The sequence below is a fragment of the Macaca nemestrina genome, chromosome 14 (assembly GCF_043159975.1).
Source record: "Macaca nemestrina isolate mMacNem1 chromosome 14, mMacNem.hap1, whole genome shotgun sequence".
In the NCBI taxonomy this organism is placed as follows: domain Eukaryota; kingdom Metazoa; phylum Chordata; class Mammalia; order Primates; family Cercopithecidae; genus Macaca; species Macaca nemestrina.
The window spans coordinates 84,103,071-84,125,658 of NC_092138.1; the positions used below are offsets into that span (position 1 = coordinate 84,103,071).

General features: G+C 43.2%; 2 protein-coding genes across 6 annotated transcripts in view; one reads left to right on the forward strand and one right to left on the reverse strand.

Annotated features, from left to right (window-relative positions):
- Nucleotides 1-138: 138 nt before the first annotated feature.
- The window catches only part of C14H9orf43 (chromosome 14 C9orf43 homolog), a 28,608-nt gene continuing 6,158 nt past the window's right edge, over nt 139-22,588 (forward strand). Inside the window, exons 1-8 of one of the 5 annotated variants that reach the window (XM_071078215.1) lie at nt 9,050-9,454; nt 10,834-11,035; nt 11,585-11,784; nt 11,899-12,034; nt 17,751-17,808; nt 19,769-19,869; nt 21,220-21,256; nt 21,991-22,163. In XM_071078215.1, coding sequence (XP_070934316.1) covers nt 11,634-11,784; nt 11,899-12,034; nt 17,751-17,808; nt 19,769-19,869; nt 21,220-21,256; nt 21,991-22,163 — 656 coding nt within the window. In that variant the 5' untranslated portion in view covers nt 9,050-9,454; nt 10,834-11,035; nt 11,585-11,633. The other 4 variants (XM_071078217.1, XM_071078216.1, XM_011750348.2 and 1 more) reach the window with 4 other exon arrangements.
- Nucleotides 5,684-8,873, reverse strand: LOC105487064 (DNA polymerase epsilon 3, accessory subunit). The gene is made up of 4 exons (XM_011750351.3): nt 8,681-8,873; nt 8,509-8,594; nt 8,065-8,183; nt 5,684-7,416 (listed from the first exon to the last, which is right to left on the reverse strand). The coding sequence occupies exons 1-4, from the start codon at nt 8,744-8,746 to the stop codon at nt 7,244-7,246; spliced, it is 444 nt and encodes a 147-aa protein (XP_011748653.1). The 5' UTR covers nt 8,747-8,873; the 3' UTR covers nt 5,684-7,243.

Below are 22,588 nucleotides of genomic sequence, written 5' to 3' on the forward strand. Positions count from 1 at the left end.
GAAAGAATAATTGGATGTCAAAGCCGTTAAAACAGCACCATTATGCCTAACACAATATTAGCTAGTCCATTTTTGCGGACTAAGCTAAAGTTGTTGAGTTCAGCGCCAGACTTCTAAGGTTTCAGAGAAATTTTGTACCAGTGTCATTTATTTCTCAGGGTACGGCAATGCTATGAGTTGAGAGATGTGATATGAAAGACATGGGCATTAGGAAAACTCCAAGTCTTGATAGGGGCATCAGACCTACGATAGGTACAGTGATAGATCCGACCAAAGGTCTGTATGTGCTGAGGCAGGAGGGATCTGATGAGGCTTATGGGGGCTTGGGTAAACTAGTAGGATTGGATGGGTAAAATAGCGATCGGGGATCATCGCCCTAGCGAAGGAATGCCTTTCAAGTAGTTCTTCAGGGATTATTGAAAAGTTGACTTCGAAATGTAGAGGACACTAGTGGGTCACATTACACTTATTCTCAGATTTTATTTCTCAGCCCGATTCGGTGGCTCACGCCTGTAATCCCAGCACTCTGGGAGGCCAAGGCGGGCGGATCTCTTGAGGTCAGGAGTTCGAGACCAGCCTGACCAATATGGTGAAAACCCGTCTCTATTAAAGATACAAAAAATTAGCCGGGTGTGGTGGCAGGCTCCTGTAATCCCAGCTACTCGGGAGGCTGAGGCAGGAGAATCGCTTGAACCCGGGAGGCGGAGGTTGTAATGGGCTGAGATCATGCCACTGCATTCCAGCCTGGGTGACAGAGGGAGACTCTGTCTCAAAAAAATTTTTTTTTTATTTCTCAAAATCTGTACCCCAAACCTGTTGTATACTTTATAATTTTAAATTTAAGGGGCATAGCGGCCTAAGGCTAGGGAAATATGACACTGCTTAGTTTCCAGCTACTAGAGTTCTGATCTGTATTCAACAAGGAAGGAGGTAGAAAGGAAATAATGTTTGCTGTGCATTAAAGAGTCAGGGACAGTACCATGCATTTTACATTCATTTATCTAATCTTTTTTTTTTTTTTTTTTTTTTTTTTTTTGAGACGGAGTCGCGCTCTGCCGTTCAGGCTGGAGTGCAGTGGCCGGATCTCAGCTCACTGCAAGCTCCGCCTCCCGGGTTGACGCCATTCTCCTGCCTCAGCCTCCCGAGTAGCTGGGACTACAGGCGCCCGCCACCACGCCCGGCTAGTTTTTTGTATTTTTTAGTAGAGATGGGGTTTCACCGTGTTAGTCAGGATGGTCTCGATTTCCTGACCTCGTGATCCGCCCGTCTCGGCCTCCCAAAGTGCTGGGATTACAGGCTTGAGCCACCGCGCCCGGCCTCATTTATCTAATCTTGACAGCAACGATGTTACTGTTCTCACTTTACGGATTGGGAAAACAATTGCCAGCTAGATTAAATAATTTGCCCCATGTTACATTGGGCTCTCTCTGCAATGTCTGCTAATAACCACGCTCCATAGGGGCAATTATTATTTGTTTTATCCCAGATTCCCTGCCCAACATTTCTTTCCTGACACCGGTTCCGTCCCTGAGGTTATTGATAACTAAAAATAATTAGGACCATCTAAGAGCCCAAATAGAATGGGAAATTTTAAAATGTTGCTGTTTGGTGTAGCCTATTTCCCTTATGTCTTTTCTTGTTCTTGACTGAAAGACCTGTTCCCACTCTCCCCCCAGCCTCCACCTTTTGAAACATTTTACCTTAATCTTTCAGTATTGTGAACGCAATAATATGAATAAATCTTAAACACATTGTTGAGTAAAAGAAGTGAGACACAAAAGAGTATATAATATGATTTCATTTATATTAACTACACAATCAAGCAAAATTAAACTGTGCTGTTAGGACTCAGAATAGTGATTTCCCGGGAGGCTGAGGCAGGAGAATGGCGTAAACCCGGGAGGCGGAGCTTGCAGTGAGCTGAGATCCGGCCACTGCACTCCAGTCTGGGTGACAGAGCAAGACTCCGTCTCAAAAAAAAAAAAAAAAAAAAAAAAAAAAAAAAAAAAAAAGAATAGTGATTTCCACTGGAGAGATGGGGAGGATTGAAAGGGAGATTAGGCTGGGTGTGGTGGCTCATGCCTGTAATCCCAGAACTTTGGGAGGCCAAGGCTGGTGGATCGCTTGAGCCCAGGAGTTCAAGACCAGACTTGGCAACATGGTGAAACCATCTCTACAAAAAGTACAAAAATTAGCTGGATGTGGTGGTGGACACCTGTAGTCCCAGCTACTTGGGAGGCTGAGGTGGGAGGATTGGTTGAGCCTGGGAGGTCATGGCTGCAGTGAGCTGTGATCGTATCACTGCACTTCAGCCTGGGTGACAGAGCAAGCCTGTCTCAAAAAAAAAAAAAAAAAAAAAAAAAAAAAAAAAGGCAGCAGGGGGAGATTAAAGAGGTTTCTTTGGGTGCAGTTAATGTTTATTGGTCTGGGTGTGAATTACATGGCTGTGTTTAATTGGTGAAAATTCAGCTCCACACTTATTTGTATCTTTTGGTTTGTATATTATATTTCAATAAAAACAATTAAAACTAAACTATTGTGTCTCCTAGGTAGGTATATGGCATTGTGCTAAATGCTGTGAAAAGCATAAAAAAGGAACAAGAAAGAAAGCAGACTGCTGATTGCCAGGGTCTGAGGAAAATGTTTTGAAACTAGATAGAGGTAGTAGTTGCACAACATTGTGAATGTTCTAAATGCCACCGAATTGCTCATTTAAAAACGGTTAATTCTATGTTCTTTGAATTTCATCTCAGTCTTAAAAAGTGAGTTCACTAGATACAATGTGGTATTCTGGGTTGGCCCCTGTAATCGAAAAAGGACGTAAGTAGAGAAACTGTTGAAATACAAAAAGCTTATTTAAAAAAAAAACCAAAAAACAAAAAACAAAAAAAACCAAAAAACAGAGCAAGGCCAAAGGTCTTTGGAACAGAATCCCAGTTTTCATAAATTCATGGTAAGGTCTTGAGCAAGTCACTTCTCTCTGAAGAACCTCAATTTCCTATCAGTAAAAATAGGAGGTTAGGCTATAAAAGTAGCTTTGAATGGGTAGGGACGAGAACCCCCCCCGCCACCTCCCAAATCCAAATCTGCATCTCTGGGCATGAAGGGCTATGGTTTAAAAGTGTAACATTACCTTAGCCTAGTAAGGAACTTGAAAAGTCCAGATAACCACTATAGTAGTGATAGAAGTGTGGTGGGGGAAAAACTGGTGGGTAATGTCAAAGATTTTTCCCAGTTGTTAAATTCTGTAGTTTTTGTTTTGTTTTGTTTTTTTTCACACAGAGTCTTGCTCTGTCACACAGGCTGGAGTGCAGTGGTGCAGTCTTGGCTCACTGCAACCTCCACTTCCCAGGTTCAAACAATTCTCCTGCTTCAGCCTCCCGAGTAGCTGGGACTATAGGATACCACGCCCGGCTAATTTTTGTGTTTTTAGTACAGAAGGGGTTCCATTTTGGCCAGGCTGGTCTTGAACTCCTGACCTCGTGATCCACCTGCCTCAGCCTCCCAAAGTGCTGGGATTACAGGTGTGAGCCACCGTGCCCGGCCAAATTCTGTAGTTTTAAAGTAATAGTCCCTATTCTCAGGAAACATGTTTTTCTTAGGTAGTCCAAGTTTGGTGATGAATGGGACATAATTAACTAAAGCCATATGGAAGAGTTATTTTGGGGATTCATCGTTGACTAGCGCACACAGCCTTGTTAGAGTGGCCGGTTAAAATTGGTAGCAGGGCGAGCCCTTCTCATGCAGGCTTTGAATAATAGGTTTAAGTATATATTTAATAGGAAACTAGGAGGGTCTGCAACCCAGCAATGCTCCAGGAAGATCCCCATGCCAAGTAATCCACAGAGGAAGCTAGGGAAAGAGGAGATGAGGCAGGGGACTGAGCTTAAAGGAAGCCACAGGAGTTGAGCAGTGCTCATGGGAATTAAGAAAGGATGTTTCTACTGCGAAGGAAAAAGCTATTAGATCTAATGAGTATTGGGGGTTGTATCTTTGTGAAATGTTATTTATAAATTTATGATTTGAAAAAGCTATGTAGATTTGGCCTGGCACGGTGGCTCACACCTATAATCCCAGCATTTTGGGATTCCGAGCCGGACAGATCACTTGAGGTCAGGAGTTCATGACCAGCGTGGCCAACATGGTGAAATCCTATTCTACTGAAAATACAAAAATCAGCCAGGTGTGGCGGCGCAGGCCTGTAATCGCAGCTATTTGGGAGGCTGAGGCAGGAGAATCTCTTGAACCCAGGAGGCAGAGGTTGCAGTGAGCTGAGATGGCACCACTGCCCTCTAGCCTGGGTGACAGAGCAAAAGTCCTTAAAAAAAAAAAAAAAAGGAACGCCTGTAATCCCAGCACTTTGGGAGGCTGAGGCAGGCGGATCACCTGAGATCAGGAGTTCGAGACCAAGACCAACCTGGCCAATGCGGTGAAACCCCGTCTCTACCAAAAATACAAAAAATTAGCTGGATGTGGTGGCTGGTCCTGTAATCCCAGCTACTCAGGTGGCGGAGGCAGGAGAATTGCTTGAACCTGGGAGGCAGAGGCTGCAGTGAGGCAAGATCGCACCACTGCACTTCAGCCTGGGTGACAGAGCGAGGCTCTGCCTCAAAATAAAATAAAATAAAATTAAAAAAAAAAGCTGCTTACATAGATAATAAAACACTGTGGTTAAGAGATAATAGAGGTAACAGCAGTGCTGCTTCATAGGGTTTAAGAGTTAATACTTAGGGCTGGGTGTGGTGGCTTATGCCTGTAATCCCAGTATTTTGGGAGGCCGGGGCAGGAGGATTGCTTGAGTCCAGGAGTTGGAGACCAGCCTGGGCAACATAGACAGACTTGTGAAAAGTTCTTGCACCGGCCGGGTGTGGTGGCTCACCCCTGTACTCCCAGCACTTTCAGGCAGGCGAATCACGAGGTCAGAAGATTGAGACCACCCTGGCTAACACAGTGAAACCCCATCTCTACTAAAAATACAGAAACAAAATTAGCCAGGCATGGTGGCAGGCGCCTGTAGTCCCAGCTACTCGGGAGGCTGAGGCAGGAGAATGGCGTGAACCCTGGAGGCACAGCTTGCAGTGAGCCAAGATCACGCCACTCCAGCCTGGGAGACAGAGCAACGATCCATTAAAAAAAAAAAAAAAAAACTTTCAGCAGGTGTGGTGGCTCATGCCTGTAATCCCAGAACTTTGGGAGGCTGAGGTGGGTGGATCACCTGTCAGGAGTTCCAGACCAGCCTAGCCAACATGGTAAAACCCTGTCTCCACTAAAAATATAAAAATTAGCTGGGCGTGGTGGCGGGCGCCTGTAATCCCAGCTACCTGGGAGGCTGAGGCAGAATTGCTTGAACCTGGGAGAAGGAGGTTACATTGAGCCGAGATAATGGCACTGCACCCCAGGAGGTTACATTGAGCCGAGATAATGCCACTGCACCCCAGCCTGGGTGACAGATTGAGACTCTGTCTCAAAAAAAAAAAAAAAAAGAAAAAGAAAAAAACACTCTTGCAGTAGTTCAGAGCCCTTGCCTGTGAATGAGCAGCACCTGCTGGTCATCCAAGGCGATGTAGGATCTCATGTTTACAAAGGTTTGGCCAAGTCCACATGCCAAAAACTTTTATGGAGAGTATCATCAGGGGTTCTCTCCAAAAACACACTACGAACAAGCGGCATGAAACAGGAGGCATCATTTTTTAACAAGACTTTTATTTGTACAAAGCATTACAATCTTCTCAGCATTCTTCACTCACAAACTTTTCACTGTATTTAACAAGTTAACAGTGTCAAACTACGTCACTACCTGTCAAACCCCAAGCGCTCAACTTAGAGAGAAACAAAAAGTGCTTGGAGCACTGAATGGAAACAGAAAAAAACTAAGAAAGGCCAACAGAGATATTTTAGAAGCAGTTAAAGAGGATGGTTTAGGGACAGTTAGATTCCTGAGCACCATCAGATTTCCCTTAAGGTTCAGAGGGGCTTCACAAAATAATTTTTAGAAGACACGAGACAAAATTAGCCAGGCTTGGTGGCAGCATCTGTAGCTCCAGATACTCAGAAGGCTCAGGTGGGAGGATCACTTGAGTCCAGGATTTCAAGGATGCAATGAGCTATGATCATACCACTGCACTCCGCCCTGGGCCACAGAGACCCCCCATTTCTTAAAAACAAAACAAAACATGAGATTAGAACCAAGGAAACAAGAGATCAGAGAAACTCACACTTTGGAGTATTAAGCAGGTAATCAAAGCTTCCAGACTGACAGAAGTGAGAAAAGGAGGGAGAGGAGAAAGTGGGATGGGGGACAGAGGAGAGGCAGAGGAAAGCAGGAGGCACAGAGGGAGAAAGCTGTGCCTACAGGAAATAAAGTTTGGAACTCATGAATTGAAGAATGAAAAGCTATAGTCACAAGTCTGGGAGATGGACTTCAAGAAGAGAAAGCCTGGGGTTTTACACCTTCCAGGAGGTGATGACAAATCCTAAAGCTGTATAGTGGCAGAGAGTAAGGTACACCTGACACTATGCCATCTGTTTCTGTAAAAGTAAGACACTAGCACCCTTGCTTGACTAATACCATTCTACACTGCTGATTTAAGAGTATCTGTGATCAGATTACCACTACACCAGCAGGTCAATCATCTGCAGGCAATATAGAAAGGTTTTGAGCCAAGCGGGTCTATGAAAAACAAAACCCAGTTAATGCTCCTGTCAAGTGAAGAGACAGATTTTGTTATTCTTCCACAGCATTTTAGTACTTTCCTAAAGCTTACTCATTCTGAGCAGTCTTAGTAAGCTACTGTCAAAGACTGTGCAATCAAACATAGGCGACCATAAGCAAAGCCCCAATTTTTCCTGAGCCCTGGCTGCTTCTGTGATCTGGAACACAGCAGGCAGCATGGAAATTATTATTACTTATTTGGGGGAATAGGGAAGACTGCAGATCAAAAACCATCTAACCATACATTTAAGTAACCAAAAGCGATCAACTGACTAATTTAGCCGCTCAGAATCCCTCTTGTCAAAAAGTCATAATCTTCAGATTGATGAAGGAAAACAGGATTCTGCTACTCAGATGCTTTCAGTTTGGTGAGTGCTGGTTTTGATGGTATTTCTAGTCAGTTTTTATTCTGATCTTTTCAGGCACTTTTGCCTGAGACTACTCTGCCCAGCATGGAAAAGCTTCACAGAAACACGTAGCACGTCTCATCTCAAGTGGTACCTTCCAAGCTGCTACAGTCTCCCACCCTATTCAATTGTCTACTTCTTCCTCTTCATTCTGTTCTTCTTCTTCCAGCCTTTCTTCATCTTCGTCATTGTCCTCATCCCTGCTCTTGTCTTGCTCTTCTGAGTCTGTTTTTTTGTCTTTGTCCTTCTTCTTTTGCTCTGAGGCCTCCTTCTTGCCTTTCTGCTCCCGCCTATACGCTGTAAGGAGGAAAGAAGGGGTTAGGAGACAGAGCTGAAAGTGAGCCAGACAGACTGCAGGAGCTAATTACATTATACAACTGGAAAAACAGAGGCAGGTGGGTGCGGTGGCTCACGCCTGTAATCCCAGCACTTTGGGAGGCTGAGGCGGGCGGATCACCTGAGGTCAGGAGTTCAAGACCAGCCTGGCCAATATGGTGAAACCCCATCTCTACAAAAATACAAAAATTAGCCGCACGTGGTGGCATGCACCTGTAGTCCCAGCTACTTGGGAGCCGGAGGCAGGATAACTGCTTGAACCCAGGAGGAGGAGGCTGCGGTGAGCCAAGATCCCACCACTGCACTCCAGCTTGGGTGACAGAGCAAGACTCCATCTCAAAAAAAAAAAAAAAAAAAAAAACAAGAAAAACAAGACCAAAAAAAAAAAACAAACAAACAAACAAAAAAAAAACGGAGGCAGAAAAGGAAAAATAACTTGCTCAGCATCACAAAACAGATCCGAGGTAGTGTCCATCGAACTGGGTCGAGTCACATCAAGTGCTGGCTTAGAGAACTTAAAGGGACCCGCGCTGAGAAAGTCTCAGGGCCAGATGAACAGGTCACACAGGATGACCATCTACGTGGTTTAGAAGACAGAAGGCTCGTTACCTTCCAGAGCTTCCTTTAATGGGGTAACGAACCGCTGGAACTCCATCTCTTCCATGGCTGAGAGCACATCACTGGCATTCAGCGTCTTGCGCTTTCCTTTCATAGCAAAATTGTTGGCACTGAGAGAAGACAAAGGCTGTCAGACTCCCTCTTGTTTGTAAGGGGTGAGTGGGAAAAGGAGCACCCAGAGGTGGAACGGGAAAACCTGCCTCTTACATGCATGGATTTTGGTGTGACACGAATAAGTCCTTCCCTTCTCTGCACAAAAAAAGCTTAAGCAAAGTTATTTTGTTGCGTTACTTTGCTTCAGAACTTGTAGGAACTGGCTGAGGACTGAACCTGTCCCGACCGAGGGAGGACATAATCGTTGGGGTTTGTGGGCTCCCGGCCAGGAACTCCCAGCCAGGTATCCCCGCGCCTCCCTTATGCCTCTGCCCCGCTCACCAGGATGTGGCGTACAGCACGAAGACGCTGGCGGCGCGGGAGATGGCGCTCCGGGCCTCCTTGGAGATGTTGACACCGTCCGGGAGCTGCGAGGAGACCGGGGGTGAGCAAAGCTGCCGGTCCAGCACTTGCTTCCCTCCTGCCCGTTCGTCCGCCCCCCCGAGCTGCTCACCGCCTCCTTGATGATCCTGGTGATGACGGCGTTGGGCAGGTTTAGGTCCTCGGGCCTCTCCGCCATTGCCGCCGCCGGGGCTGAGGCTCCCACTCGCCTCCGCTTCAGGCAGCTACTGCGTCCGGACTTCCCGCGTCGCTACGGTCTGACCCTCCGGAGGTTCCGTCCCGCCCCACGTGGCCCACAGTGTCCCACAGTGCTCTGCGCGCTATAGCCTCCCTCTTCCCCCTAGCCCCGCCTCCGCCTCAAATACCGGCGCATCCGGATTTTGAAGCCGCAGTGGTTTTGGCCCGCCGAGGCTTCCATCCAACCCCACCCCACCCCGCACGCCCCTCCCCAGGTCCGTTTCTTTGCCTCTCGCCATCGCTGCGTCGGGAACTTTCTCATCAGCTTATTATGGCTCAAAGGAGTTTCCGTCCGCTTTCCATGGTGCTCTGCGCGGCTGCTTGGCGACGGTGCAACCGGGCGCAGCGTGTGGGAGACGGAGGCGTGGCTGACGCGGCTGGGCGGGTCCCTTTAGGGCCGGAGGCAGGGTGTGGCCGGCCGGGTCCGTAAATCTCCTCACCGCGCCGCAAGGGGCCGCGTTTTACCACTTCTTTTAGCAACCCTAAGCGGTTTGGAATCCGCTTTGCTCTTACAGGACCTCAGCCCGTCGTGATCAGATTCTCGCACTTTTTTTTTCTTTCCTGGAAAGGAGCGGGCAATCTTTTTCCATCTCTACCGAAGTTGATGTTCATTTTTAATATTTTCACCCCTCACACCTTTGTAATAATGGTACTAAAACTGAGTGTTATTTAGATTTTTGTTGTAGTTGTTGTTTGTTTTTAACGTGAACTATTTATGTAGCCCGGGGATAATGTTGGCCATATAGAGATGCGCCTGATTAGGTCTCAGGAGTCTATTCGGGCTGGGCAGGTAACGAAAGGACGAGAAGCAGCCTTTTCATTGTAAGAAGAATGCAACATTACATTCGCTTTCAAAAACAAACCGTGTTAAAATTGTGTTTATTTTTCAGTTAAATTGTTCATCATACCTCTTTTCCAGTTAAAATCATTCTCAAGGTTTTGCAATGGCGTTTTGTTTTTAAGTTATTTTTATATTATGTTCGTGGAAATTCTCACTCCCACTGATTTGTATGTATGTATGTATGTATTTATGTTTGACAGGATCTCTGTCCCCCAGGCTGGAGTGCAGTGAGGCGGTCTCGGCTCACTGCAGCCTCGACCTCCTGGGCTCAGGTGATCCTCCCACCTCAGCTCCCCTAAATAGCTGGAGCTACAGGTGCATTCCATCACACCCAGCTAATTTTTTTTTGTATTTTTCGTAGAGACAGGGTTTCGCCATGTTGCCCAGGCTGGTCTCGAACTCCGGGGCTCGAGTGATTTGCCCTCGGCCTCGCAAAGTGCTGAGATTACAGGCGTGAGCCCCCGTGCCCGGCCTCCCACTGAGAATTAATGCTGCTTTTTTCCCTTCAAAAGGGAAGTCTCAAGTCGCCATTTAGTTTTCCTGCTTTCGATAGAAGCCTGTTTACAGAGAAATATTTTAAAACAAAAGAGCAAATGCTATGATAAGTGGCAACTGAAAGTGCTTCAATTAGAGACCATAAGGTCTGGTGGGGGAGCTCCGCTTGGATAGAACAGACCTGGCGGAAAACAGGGCTGCTCAGCGCTAGTCAGTTGCAGTTCAGCTGGAATTGGGCCCAGTGTTGTCAAGTATTTTGGTCCCTAAAAGGAATCAGAAATCTGGACATTGTGGGCTATTTCAATTTTAAAATTGGTTCAAAGTGCCAGCCAAACAAAACAAGTCATAGGCCAGGTGCAATCCTAGGCTGATAGTTTATCTTTGATCTAAATTATAAACTGTTTAGAACAGGGAGTTTGTTTATTACTGTTCATGTCCAAAGCAGGTCCCCTCACATATTTAGTAATCAATAAATGTGTTGAATAAAAGAAAGAAATGGACGCTGTCCTTAAAAAGTTCTTAGGGATATGGTAGTGGTTATTGATTGCCTAAAACACCTCTAGAAAGGAAAAGATGATAATATTTATTGAGCACCTCCCATGTGTAAAAGTACATTATCTCATTTAATGCTTCTGCAGTCCTCCTTAGGGATTCCCCTCCTGCTTATTTTATTTATTTATTATTTTTTGTAGAGAGGGGGTAACTCATCTTGGCCTACCAAAGTGCTGTGATTACAGACCTGAGACACCAAGTCAGGACCCTTCCCCCTACTTGAGAGAGAGGTGTGAAGTCACTTGTCCAAGGCCATATGGCCAGTAAATGAAAAGCTAATGGACTCTGATGCAACTAGGAGTGTCTAGTGATTTGCTATTTGAGCAAACACATTCATTGCTGGTGGGTATTTTATCTGCCTGCGTGGGAACTGAAGCACATCGAAAAACGAAACATGTCTTCCAGGAGTTTGGGCCTTCTGAGACACTTCTGTGACTACTTTGGTCATAATTTGATAATGCTTTTTGGAGATGGTGACATCTTCTCCCTGATGACTAACAAAGGGAAAAAGGAAAGGATGCAAATATTTATTTGGAACAATATGCCAGGCTTTTAATATTCATTAACTAATTTTTGTAATGACCCTGTGAAATAAACTTATCCTCATTTTACAGTGAAGTCAACAGGCTCAGACTGGTTAAGTCCCAGGTCACTCAGCTATTAAATAGCCAATTAGGAGACCTGAAGTCATTCTGCTCTCAAACTCTTGCCATTCTACCTCATGCTGAGATATTTTCATACTTGTTTGTTATCCAATCTTTAACTATTTTGTGGCCATCATTTACCTGTATAGGTTCAACAGAAATATTTTATACTTTGAGTTCAAATTAAGATCTGGACCGTATGGCTAATGTATAATACTCCCTAATTATGTGGTTGTTGATTTTCCAGAGGACTAGAATGCTGCAGGGTTGGCCTTTGGCCTAAACCATTTCTAGGTATGGACTTGCCAGATGAGAGCCAGTGGGATGAAACCACCTGTGGCTTTGCTGTTTGTCAGCACCCACAATGCTGGGCAACTGTCCGCCGCATTGAAAGGGGCCATCCTCGAATCCTTGGCTCAACCTGCAAAACTCCCCTGGATGCTGAAGGTGAATTAGCCAGCTTCTGTCCTCTCCCTCACGAGGTCCTTAATGTATTTATGTATGTGACTTCCTTTCTCCAGGCAGCATGTTAACATGTTTTCTTCTGGTCTGTCTTCTTAGATAAACTCCCAGTGCTCACCGTGGTAAACATCTCGGATTCCTGCTTTGCACCTCGTCATCTACCAGAATGTACCGTTACTAAGGCCCGTTCTTTATTGTCTCGGAGTTCAAAGTTTTACTCCAAATTTCATGGCAGGTAAATTATGATGGAATCTTCCTTTAACAGCCTATTGTCTCAAAATTCTGGCTTATGATTTTCCTTATCCGTGTAGTATACTTTGAGAAAGCCAGATTAAAAAGAAAATACCAATTTGGTTAAAGAAGTGGTGAATAGGCAGTGGGAGACAGAAAGAAACACTTCCTGCTTGTGCTATAGGAATTGGTTAATTTGGGAGGTATATTGGTTCGGAAGGGCTGTCATAACAAAGTACCATAGACTGGGAGGCTTAAACAACAAAATTATTTTCTTATAATTCTTGAGGCTAGAAGTCCATTATCAAGGTGTTGCCAAGATTGTTTGCTTTTAAGACCACTCTTGGTTTGTAGATGGTAATTTTTTATTCCCTGTGTCCTTTTTATTTATTTACTTTTTTTGAGCCAGGGTCTTACCCTGTCACACAGGCTGGACTAGAGTAAAATGGTGTGATCATAGCTCACTGCAGCCTCAACTTTCCGGGCTCAAGCGATCCTCCTACCTCAGCCTCCCAAGTAGCTATGACTGCAAGTGTGCATCATCGTGCCTGGTTAATTTTTTTGTTTTTTGCTTTTATTAGAGATGAGGTCTTGCTTTGTTGCCTGGGCTGGTCTTGAACTCCTGGCCTCAAGTGATCCTCCTGCCTTGGCCTCCCAAATTGTTGGGATTACAGGCATGATACACCGTACCGAGCCCCTCTCCCTATGTGTTAACATGGTCTTCCCTCTACGCGTCTGTGTCTTAATTTCTTCTTACAAGGACACCAGTGTTACTGGGTTGGGGCCCCCCATGTGACTTCATTTTTACTTTAATAACTTCTTTTTTTTTTTTTTTTGAGATGGAGTCTTGCTCTGTCACCCAGGCTGGAGTATAGTGGCCTGATCTCAGCTCACTGCAACCTCCGCCTCCCTGCTTCAAGCAATTCCCCTGCCTCAGCCTCCCGAGTAGCTGGGATTGCAGGCGCACACCACCACGCCCAGCTAATTTTTTTGTATTTTTAGTAGAGACAGGGTTTCACCATGTTGGCCAGGCTGGTCTTGAACTCCTGTCCTCAGGCAGCCCATCCGTCTTGGCCTCCCACAGTACTGGGATTACAGGCGTGAGCCACTGCGCCTGGCACTTAATAACTTTTTAAAAAACCGTATCTCCAAATACAGTCAAAATCTGAAGTACTAATTGGGACTTTAACAGACGATTTTTGTGAGGACACAATTCAGCCAGTCTTATCAGCATCTGTAGATCAGAAAACTGTCCATATATGCCATCTTTCTTTTTTCTTTCTTTTTTTGAGACAAGAGTCTCACTGTGTCATCCAGGCTGGAGTGCAATGGCACGACCTCTGCCTCCCACGTTCAAGCAATTCTCATACCTCAGCCTCCTGAGTAGCTGGAATTACAGGCATACACCACCATGCCTGGCTGATTTTTATATTTTTAGTAGAGACAGAGTTTCACCATGTTGTCCACGCTGGTCTCAAACTCCTGACCTCAAGTGATCCACCGGCCTCAGCCTCCCAAAATGCTAGGATTACGTGTGAGCCACCATGTCCAACCCTGTCTTTCTATTTCTTTTTTTTGGTGGGGAACAGGGTCTTACTTTGTCACCTAGGCTGGAGTACAGTGGCACGAACTTGCTCACTGCAACCTCCACCTCCTGGGTTCGAGTGATTCTCCAGCCTCAGCCTCCCAAGTAGCTGGGACCACAGGCACGCACCACCACACCCAGCTAATTTTTGGATGTTTTTGTATAGACAGGGTTTCGCCATGTTGCCCAGGCTGGTCTTGAACTTGTGAGCTCAAATAAATTGTACACTTAAAAATGGTTAAAATGGTCAATTTGTGTTATGTGTATATTTACCACAGTAAAAAACTCATATCCTTATATTTTCATATCTCTTGCTATTTTTCTTATTTTTTAAAAGACATGTTACATGCATGGATGAATGAATAACATAAAGGGGTTGCTCTGTAATCCCAGAGTGTTGGGGTTATTCTGTAATCCCAGAGTGTTGGGATTACAGGCGTGAGCCACCATGCCCGGCCCCTGTCTTTCTATAATGATATTTTATTTTTAGGTATGAAACTATTTGTAAGCTCCATGCCTGGTATGGATATTTTGTTTTTAGGTATGAAACTATTTGTAACCATCATGCCCGGCCGCTGTCTTTCTATAATAATATTTTATTTTTAGGTGTGAAACTATTTGTAAGCTCCTAAAGGAAAAAGCTGTGGCTTTTTTTTTTTTTCTTTTCTTGAGTCTCCTACAATGTCTATGTACCCAATGAGTGCTTGCTGATACACGAAACTAAGGGACAGGTATCTGTGGAAAGCTTAGACTTAAAAAATTCAAAGACTTTGTTACCTGGAATCAAAGCACCAGTGATGGCTCTTATAGTAATTTCTTTTCTCCTGTTCCATTTAAGTAGCCCCTGATGATTTCTCTTTGGCTAACAATGGTATAGGAAGAGGCACGACTACTTTCATGTTCTCTAGGACTTGAATTTTGGTTAAACAGCGGTGTTTCTCAGTCAGGACCTATGATGTGCTTCACATTCACACGCAGGGACACACTCCACCCCTGCCATGCCCTCCGTGTATAGCGCAGAGCTGTGAGAGAGCTGCCTCCTCTAGTCAGTTCCCTGTTTCCACATCTTCTTCCTTCAGTGTGTCTGGCTTTCTGCTTCACACTCTCTGTCGGAGACCAGTCCCTCATGACATGGTGGGTGTTTGCAGTGGCTTCTGAACTGGCTTCTCTGCCTTTTCTCCTCGAAGCTATTTTACATATGGCCAACAGATTAATCTTCCAAAAATACTGCTTTGTTCATTTCCTTGCTCGAAAAGCCCCTTTATCAGCACTTTGTTTACTAGAGAACAGACTCAAACCTCCCAACTCTGGACTGGTGGCCTCTCTCTTTACTGTCTGGCTTCTCTAATCAGAGTCCTCTCTTCTTGAACACCAACTTTTCCTCTGTGCGAGACTGGTTTTCTGATTGTGCTTTTCTGTCATGCAGTTTCCTTAACTGTAAAGGCCTTCTTCCCTCCTGTCACTTCATTAAGTCCCTGGCCTGGCCTTATCTGGCCTTCCTACTGGACCTCATCTCGCACTTCTCCCTTCCTTGTTGAATAGGCTCAGGCCACACTGCTCTTTCAATTCCTCATCTATGCCACACCTTCCACCCCAGGGTTTATGCCCCTACTGTTTCCCCTGAGTAGAACACTTTTCCTCTTTTTTTTTTTTTTAAAAAAAAAAAAAACACTATTGACATTTTGGACCAGATAATTCTTTGTCCTTTGGGGCTGTCTTGTGCATTATCTGATTTTAGCTACTTCCCTGGCTTCTACCCACTGAATACTAGTAGTACCCTGCCTCCAGTTATGACAACCAGAAATGCCTCCAGACATTACCAGTTGTCCCCTGGGGGCAATATTGCCCCCTCATTGAGAAATACTGCCCTAGATCCTTCCAGCTAATTCCTTTCGGTCCTTGAGTTTAAGCTTAAATGTTGCTTTTTCACAGAAGTCTTCCTCGAGCAGTCTATTGAAAATTTTCTTACACCCTCATCATCATTTAACCAAGCATCCTTTTTCTTCAGTTCTTCTGATCTGAAATGATTTTTATTGATTTGTTTGCCGCCTCTCATGAGAATGTCAGTCCCTACAAGAGCAGGGACTGTATGTTTCTTTTGTTGGCTGCTCTGTCTCCTATGTCTTCAATAATGCATGGCATATAGTGGAAACATAATAAGTATTTGTTGACTGAGAGAATTTGGTCCTTTTCTTCTGTCAAGGTTGAGTTTTCTCATTTCCCATTAGCCTCTGATATTCTCTCTTCCAAACTACCCCTAGTACTTCGAGTCCCTGACATGCTTATTGATATTTATATGTTTATCTCCTAAGTCCAGCTGGATTTTAGGCCCTTTGAAAGCAGGGGCCATGACATTTGTTTAGTCATTCAATTCACAACTGTATGTTAGTGGGGGCCACTGCGGCGAATGCTGGGGATACAACAGTAACAACATACAGTCTTTACCCTCAAGGGACTTTCAGCCTAGTGGGGAGGCAAAGAAATAAGCAGGTCGTATGATGAGTGTCATGAGAGGACTGCCCCCTGGTGTGTGGGAACACCAGAAAGGGTTCCCAAACCAGGGCACTGTCTTCTGTGTAAGTGGCATCTGTGCCTAGACCGGAAGTCTGAGCAGTCTAGTGAAATGGGGGTTGTAGGTGGGAGGCTGGCAGGAAGAGATTTCTAAACCATAGGAATAGCATATCCAAAGGCTTGGAGGCAAGAGGAAATTCTGTCTGTATCAGGAAAATAGTTCATTGTGCCTAGAACATAGAGCAGGAATGGAAGAGTGGTCAGAGATGAGGCTGGGGAGCTGCAGTAGAAACAGGAAGCAGGTGTCTGTGTCATGTAGAACTTCATAAAGCAAGCTGAGTGTTAGGTCTTTATCTTTTTATTGTTTTTAAACTCGTCTTACTATCATTCCTAAAGGTCGTTTTCATTTACCCCTTGACATTATTCATTCATCCATGTATGTAACATGTCTTTTAACAAATAGGAAAAATAGCAAGTGATTTGAAAATATAAGGATATGAGTTTTTTACTGTGGTAAATATATACATAACAAGAATTGACCATTTTAGTCATTTTTAAGTGTACAATTCATTGGCATTAAGTACATTCACAATGTTGTACATCCATCACCACTATCCATTTCCGAAATGTTTTCATCATGTCAAACAAAAACTGTATCCATTAACGGCAACTCCCCATTCCCTCCTCTTCCCACCCTCTGGTAATCTCTATTCTGTTTTCTGTCTTTATGAACTTTCCTGTTCTAAGTACCTCATATAAGTGGAATCACACATTTGTCCTTTTGTGTCTGGCTTATTTCACTTAGTATAATGTTTCCAGTGTTGTAGTATATACTGTAGTCCCCCCTTATTTGCAGGAAATGTATTCTCAGACTCCCAGTGGATGCCTGAAACTGTGAACAGTACCAAACCCTATATTTACTATGTTTTTACATATACATACATGCTTGTAGTAAAGTTTAATTTATAAGTTAGGCACACTGAGAGATTAACAACAATAAGATAGAACACTTATAATATACTGTGATAAAAACTCATGGTGTGAATATGGTCTCTTGTGGTCTCTCTCTCTCTCTCTCTCTCTCAAAATACCTTACTTACAGGTGCTCATCTATTTTCAGACCATAGTTGACTGCGGGTAAGTGAAACCATGAATAAAGGACTACTGTATCAGAATTTCATGACTTTTAAAAGCTGAATGATATTCTATTGTATGTATATAATGCATTTTGTGTATTTTATAATAAATTTTTAAATTTTATTTGTTTTTATTTATTATTTATTTTATATTTTATGTTATTTTATATTTTGAGCATCTATCTCAAAGTACTTAAACTTTTATTGATGGTGATATGACTGTCTCTAGCTGGAAAGAAGAGTAGGCTATGAATTCTGTTTGATGGAACAAATAGTTGTGAAGTGTTTGCAGTGTGCAATGTCTGTTTAGGAGCTGTTCCAGGAAAAACAAACAAAACTTAAGGATATGGTGAGACCCTACACTCGTTTGGTAAGCATAAAGCCCAAGGTTTTCTGTAGATAAGTAGAAGGGTTTCCTCTTAGCACTAACTTTATCATTCCAATAAGTGTTTTGTATTTCTGTTTTATGTGTGGAACTCATTTTTTAGGCCTCCGAAGGGTTTACCTGACAAAAGTTTGATCAACTGTACTAATAGACTTCCCAAAGTAAGTCACAGATATTAAAAGGTACTTGCTCAACAATTTTTCTTTACTAGTGGAAATAAACTATTCTGCCTTTATTTGAAATTATTCCTCAGGAGGACTATAATCTGAATAGTAATGTTGATAGTAACCATCTAATATTGGGTCCTTGCTATATGCTAGACTCTGTGCTATCTACATGCCATATTGTTTTCAGAAATCCTAGAAGTCAGTGGGATTGATTTGTATAGGTTAGGTGTGGGTGAGAATTTTCTGTCTCTTTCCTGCATAGAACATGTTCAGCTACTCAGTAAATACTGTCATCTCATAATCAGGGAAACTGGAATGCTGGAATGTCAGACCCAAATAGGCCTTAAGGTCATCTAATCTGATAACTTACAAACTGTTCAGCTTATGATCTACAGTAAGAAATAGATTTTACCAAAAAAAAAAAAAAATCATGGAACAATCCTTACCTAACTATGAGTGATATACTCTAATATTTTCTGTTCTATTCTGTTTTATTCTATTTCGTTTGTAAACAATGTAGTCTGTGATTCAGAAAACTTGATTTTATGACCTATGAATAGTTGCAATTGCAGTTTGAAGAACACTACAATGGTTTGATAGACCACAGTTTATCTTATGTATCTTGCAGATGAGGAAACTCAGTTGGGAAGTGATTTGCTAAAGCATACAGCTAGTTAGGGGTAGAGCTAAATTAGAACTTTAGAAAGAAAAATCCCTCCTACTTAACTATGGTAAAGAGAGATTTACTATTCTTTGCAGTCCTACTGGATGCCTTTTATTTTTTTCATGAGATGCTTCACTTTTCAATATTATGTGTAATGGAGAGTATAAGGAACTGCGATGGTAGATGGTTTTGAATGGACAAATTGACTAATCACTTTACCTCTTTGACTTCTTTAGAACAAGAGGATTAGATTAAATAATAACAACAACAATAATAATGATTATTATTATTTTAAGAGACAGAGTCTTGCTCTGTCACCCAGCCTGGAGTGCAGTGGTATGACCGTGGCTCACTGTAGCCTCAAATTCCTGGGTTCAAGCCATCCTCCTGCCTCAGACCCCTGAGTAACTGGACTATAGGCACACAGCACCACACTTGGCTAATTAAAAACTTTTTGTAGGAACAGGGTCTCACTATGTTTCCCGGGCTGGTCTCAAACTCCCAGCCTCAAGCAATCCTCCTACCTCGGTCTACCAAAGTGCATGAGTTGTCATGCCTGGCCTAGATTAAATTATTTTAAGTTAATTATTTGGAGAGATAATGTATGAACATGATTTTTAACTTCAAAAAGCATTAAAAGATTTATAATGAAAAGGAATCTCTCCTATTACTTCCAAGTCCATCAGTTCGTCTTCACAGGGACAACCTTATTTTGAATAGTTTTTTCGTATGTGTATCTTACCAGGAATATGAACTAGGTGATTTACAAGGTTTCCTTGAGCACTAGTGTTCTAGGATGCTAAATAGCTAAATGTGAGAAGAGTTAGCCTTTGACTTTTATATAGATGCCTATAATTGTAGTCAGACTGTAAAACACCTTGCTTCTGTTTCTGTCAGTTCTTTTTCTGCTCCCAAGCTGCAGATTGTAATGTCTGCAGGATCTAAGTCTTTGGCGTGGAGTAGGCAGGATAAGTAGTGTTCCTGTAGGCAAGCCCCAGGGCACCCTCATATGGGATCGGATTGGGAGTTGCTAAATGCTACCCTAAGGGCACAGGGAAGCAGGGGAGATTATTTGCTTATTAATACTAACTCTTGCAGATACCTATACTGATATTTGATGGAGGAGGCCGGTTTTTTTTTTTGGGGGGGGGAGAATATTATGAAGATGTCTTGGAGATGGGAAACTTAAATCATCTTCTGTGCCACCAAACTCTTTGCTTAGCATATCCTTAATCTGATACAGGAGTTTAGCACCTCAAGCCATACATGGGCTTTGTATCTTTCTCTTAGCTTCCAGTGTTGAATTTGAATGAGACGCAACTTCCCTGCCCTGAAGATGTTAGAAATATGGTTGTATTGTGGATCCCAGAAGAAACAGAGATACATGGGAGGTGAGTATCATATCTGGAACTCAGAGGCCTTTGACTCTATAAATCTCTGATGTCTTCTGCAGGCCTCCTTTTTGTGATCTTCCTTTTCGCCAGCTCATTGCAAGTAGCAGGAGGCCAAGCAGAGAAGGTCGTGGTCTTTTGCACCTGCCTTTTGCTACACTGGAATTTTAACGTAATGCATTTTGAGATTCATGCTGTGGGATTTCTCCATATCAAATTTCACATGGCAGTAAATAGCATACAAGATAAGGCTTAACTTACTTGTAAGGCTTGACTAAGAAATAAATGCTCTCTCTTAGTTTTTCTGGTTAACCACTTGCAACAAGTGAAAAAGTTCTCAGTGAAGCATGTGAATCTGTGATCTCAACCCCAGGGCCTAGTACAGTGTACAAAAGCAATAGCATGTAGGACTTGTGTAGAAAACAGAGTGTGACAAAGATCATTTGGTGAAGGCCCAAAGGCTGGCTAATATTGACAACCATCAGGAAAGTGTTTGGTTCTTCTTTCCTGATCCTTGAGGCTTTCAGGTTCTTAAGTGACATTTAGAGATGATGAAACTTAAGAATTTCTTTTTATTTCATTTTGTTTTTCTTTTTAAAAAATAATGCTATGAGTGCTTCTCTCTATATATGTATGCATTTGTGTGTGTGTATATATGGTATAAACAAATGAAACACAACCCTAAGGGTTTATTTCCTTTCATGTGAAAGAAGCTCAGAAGTAGGCAGGCTAGGGCATGTGAGCTTCATGAGATAATCAGAAACCGGGGCTCCTTCTAGCTTTTTGGGCCATCTCCTTAGCCCATGAATTCCACCTTCTAAGGAGTTTCATGGGTGCTTTTAAGGTATAAGTTGGCTACTAGAGCTTCCACTATCATATCCATGTCCCAGGCAAGGAGGAAGAGGACAGAGCAAAAAATACTTCTTACGAAACCTCTCTGTGTCAAGCAGCGAGGATTTGGTGAACCAAATAGATTTGGTCCCTGTCCTGTTGGAGCCTTGTCAGGGCGAGTCAGCCATTACAGACATAACCACACCTACATATATCATTTCTAATTTGGATTCATGCTATGAAAGCAGATAACTGGATTGCCTGAGAGATTAATGGGAAACCTAATTTAGATAGGAGGATGGGGGGTCTTTTTAGCAGAAGGTGCTTGGGCAGCAGGTACTGCTGGGCTCCCGACCAGCTATCTTCAAGTACTGATCAAAGATAAGAATCTTTGTGGTCATCATTCACGAATATCCTTGGAGCTTCTGTTTAAGATATCTGGGAATAAGTTGTGCTTATTCTTATTTCAAGTCCAGCTGAGAAGCATGTTTTGTTTTGTTTTGTTTTGTTTTTCTCCAGACAGCATGGGAAGAAGAAAAGAAAGAACTTGACAGTGGTGAGTTTGATGTTTTTGTGCAAATCTTTATAATATTGCTATGTAGAGTTTTGTCTTCCTTTCAGGTCTCCTCCACCTTACCCCCATTCTTTCCTGAAATGATCCAAATCTGCTAAAGAAAACCCTTCTTTAGGAATAATTAACCAAACCATTCTCTATTCAGAGACTCCTTTTCTCTGTCTCCTCCCTGTAGGGAGATGAAGAGCACCTTGAGATAATAGGAGGAACTGTTGTGTATTCAGGGGAGTTTTTGGTCAATTAAAAACTAATCTCCAATGTGATGAGATAGAATTTCAAAGGACCAGGAGTTATAAGACCTGGGCTTCTAATTCTAATTGTACCATTTATGGGTAAATGTGACCTTGGATAAGTCACTGTAAGACTTCTATGTCCATGAGAGTCGTGTCTTGGTTCATTTTGTTCATTGGTGAATCCCCATCCCTAGCCCTGTGCCTGACACACAATTAGACAATAAATTTTTGTTCAGTTTGTTGAGTGAAGAAATGAATGACCTTTCGGGAAAATGAAACAAAACAACGAATCCCTGTGTGATCAGTATACAACAATAGAGTTGGGAGCTTGAGAGGGAAACATGAGGTGGCCTTCATCATTTAGAGGAGGCAAGCATGGCTGGAGTACATGCCAGGGTAGTATTGAGAGGCAAGGATGTTGATGGAAAGGACTAGGCTCAAAAAGAGCGCTTTGGAGAATTCTTTCCATTGTTTCTCTTCCAGAAAAGCAAGTCATTTCTGGGTCTCTCCGGAAATCAGTCCGCAGAAACACGAGTAGAAACTCCAGGGATGACTGTGCCTCCCCCAACCCCAGTGCAATTGTCTAAACAATTCAGTTCAGATTTCCTACCTCTCTGGGCTCAATCCGAAGCATTACCTCAGGATCTACTGAAGGAGTAAGTATCATGTAGGTCTGTGGGAGGGCCAGAGCACCTGCTTTCCACTGAAGCTGAGATGGTTCTAAATGGTGTGCTTTTTCTGAGTAGGGCTGGGAGAAAACGATCACCCCAACTTGTTTACTGAACTCTTAGACTTACCAACAGGCAGGGATGACCATCATAACCACCACTATTTATCACACTTACTGTTTGCCCAGCCCTATGCTAGGCACATCACATGTACTTTCATTTAAATTTCCACTAGGAGGTAGGCACCGTCACTCTCTTCTTTTTATAGGTGAATTATGAATAAGTGGTAGGCAGAATGTGTGGTCTGCAGTGAGATGACCTTTGAATTTTACATTGAAACTTAACTGGCTATGTGAATTTTGGTAATGTATTTAGCCTCTTAAAACTTCATTTTCCTCATTTGCAAAGTGGAA

Excerpts from the sequence above, each read along its gene's own strand:
- LOC105487064 (XM_011750351.3), bottom strand. The coding sequence starts at position 8,746 with ATGGCGGAGAGGCCCGAGGACCTAAACCTGCCCAACGCCGTCATCACC. Across the intron at positions 8,595-8,680 it reads CCAGGATCATCAAGGAGGCG|CTCCCGGACGGTGTCAACAT; the intron begins GTGAGCAGCTCG and ends GTCTCCTCGCAG. Across the intron at positions 8,184-8,508 it reads GTGCTGTACGCCACATCCTG|TGCCAACAATTTTGCTATGA; the intron begins GTGAGCGGGGCA and ends GTCTTCTCTCAG.